Here is a 2,164-nt window from a genome sequence, read left to right as displayed (position 1 = left end):
AATTAGCACTGATTTTAATTTTGTATTCTTTGTTTATAAAATGAGTAAAGAGAATTCTAAATTAACTCAGGGAACTTATAGCGGAATACAGGATTTAGTAAAGTCAAAGGGTTTGTGTTATTATATGCTAAATTCCATCCGTTCTTTCAATAATTTTGATTTAGTTTTCTTCTTCGCACAAGCTCAGCCCGAAGACTTTAAAAAATTAACTAACGTGGTACAAGCTACATTACTCGGAAATAATATTAATATCTCTAAATTTTATATCATCGAGTCCCGGAAATCACCTAACTTATTCCTCAACTATGATGCGATTAAAAAGACTGGGAGAACTAACTTATTATTTTCGAAAAACCTTCTTTAAACATCGAAATATTTAAACTCGATTTCTTGATTTAAACTCGCAAATAGCGGAATGATTTTGCTTTTGTCTTTGTCTAAATCTAAATAATAACTATCCTTATTTTTACTCACGAAAATAATATTATTCAAAATTGGGTTATAAACCACGTCGTTTTCTGATGCCGCGTAAATATAATTCTGATTAATACACGCATTATATATGATTTCTCTATTATATTTCTTCAATTCATCCCTAATATCGTCCGCGATTCTCGTATAAATATAAGAAAAATGCGAGTAATTGATTAAAGAATATAGTGAATCCCCATAACTGTAATGAATAATGGTTAAAAAAATAATAAAAATAGATACCATAGAAATAAATAGTTTCATAATCATGATTTATAGACGGAAATATTTCGTATATCGTCATGAGATAATTTCTCGGTTTCAGTTATATAATTACTAGTGCGTTCGAAATAGTTAGTTTTAACTTGTAATTGCGGAGTTACAAATGCAACGGGTAATTCCGGCAAATCATGGTATAAAATCTCGTTAGTTATTGTTTTAGATAATGTATTAGTAATTTGTTTGGTATAAGTGATATATTTATCAAGATCAATCGAGTTGATAATCAGTTTTGGATCGAAGATATTCTTGAGGAAGTCGATTTCAATCTCGGCAATCTCTTTAATGATTTCATGCACTCTTTCTACTGGGAGTTTGGATTCGCAATAATTCATGTATAATTCAATGCCGAAACGAGCATGAATGTTTTCATCGATAGTTACGAAATCATTAACGGTACTTAAAAATGATAATCCCTTGTTATTATTTTTAATGCTATTGATTATTGCAAAAATCGGATTAAAACCAATAGTTTCTAAAACCATAAACGAGACTAATTTCTCAACTATGCTAGTTCTTCTTTTACATTTGTTCATGATATTTATTTTCTTAGCAACGGCTTGAAATATTTTCTTTTCAATTCCATTTTTAAAATCGTAATACTTGCATTGATACTTGCTGAATTCGAACTCGAGATTATCGGGACCAAAGTTCTTAGCCAATCTTTCTGGATTACTCTCGTGAATAATACTGTCTAATAAAATAAGATCATTTTTATAAAGATCATCGTTGTTATAATAATATCTGGCGAGAAATTCATAAGAACGATCATGAACACCGCTTTCTACAGAATTTTGTAAGTTATAGAAATATGTAGCTGCTTTATAAGGAACATGATTAATCAAATCATTTACATTTTCGATTACTAACTTATCTGCTTGTGTAAAGAATAAGAGAATAGACTGGATAATAGCTTTGATTTCGATAGGCAATTCACTAAAATGCGCCAATTCATGTTGTATTTGCTTTGGCTCAACTTCTTCTAAATTCCACATTACTTTTTGCTGCTCGTGATAGAAATTCATGAGTTCTTTGCATGGAAAAAAAGTTTCGTCTACTTCTTTCCAAATACAGGGCGAATCTTCATTCGTTTCAATAATTACTTCTTCTGATTTTAAAAATTCTTTTTTGGGAACTAAAATCAAGTCCTGATATTCGAAGTTTTTCTCCTCAGACATGATTTCTTTTGGCACAAAATTTCTAAAAGAAAACGTACGTTATATTCTTATTTGTTTACATTAAAATTTCAATAACTTCTATAATTCTTATGAATTAAAATGGAGATAGGTTTACACGCGGGATTAACAGACGTTATTCGTTATTCGGAATTATTTCCTGTACTACAAACAGCTATTGGGGATATAACAACGCCAGATTATTCGATATTAAACAAGATAAACATCGATGATTATAA

The 2,164-nt window shown here is 29.6% G+C and overlaps 1 protein-coding gene across 1 annotated transcript; it reads right to left on the bottom strand.

The window, feature by feature from the left end:
• Nucleotides 1-647: 647 nt before the first annotated feature.
• Nucleotides 648-1,928, bottom strand: LOC134836261 (ribonucleoside-diphosphate reductase small chain-like). Its single transcript, XM_063851478.1, has 2 exons — nt 809-1,928; nt 648-673 (listed from the first exon to the last, which is right to left on the bottom strand). Exons 1-2 carry the CDS (start codon nt 1,926-1,928, stop codon nt 648-650), a joined length of 1,146 nt encoding a protein of 381 aa, XP_063707548.1.
• Nucleotides 1,929-2,164: the final 236 nt, after the last annotated feature.

This window comes from Culicoides brevitarsis, unplaced genomic scaffold (genome assembly GCF_036172545.1).
Source record: "Culicoides brevitarsis isolate CSIRO-B50_1 unplaced genomic scaffold, AGI_CSIRO_Cbre_v1 contig_4, whole genome shotgun sequence".
NCBI lineage: Eukaryota > Metazoa > Arthropoda > Insecta > Diptera > Ceratopogonidae > Culicoides > Culicoides brevitarsis.
Note: the sequence above shows the minus strand (reverse complement) of the source record. Positions and strands in the feature narration are given on the sequence as shown.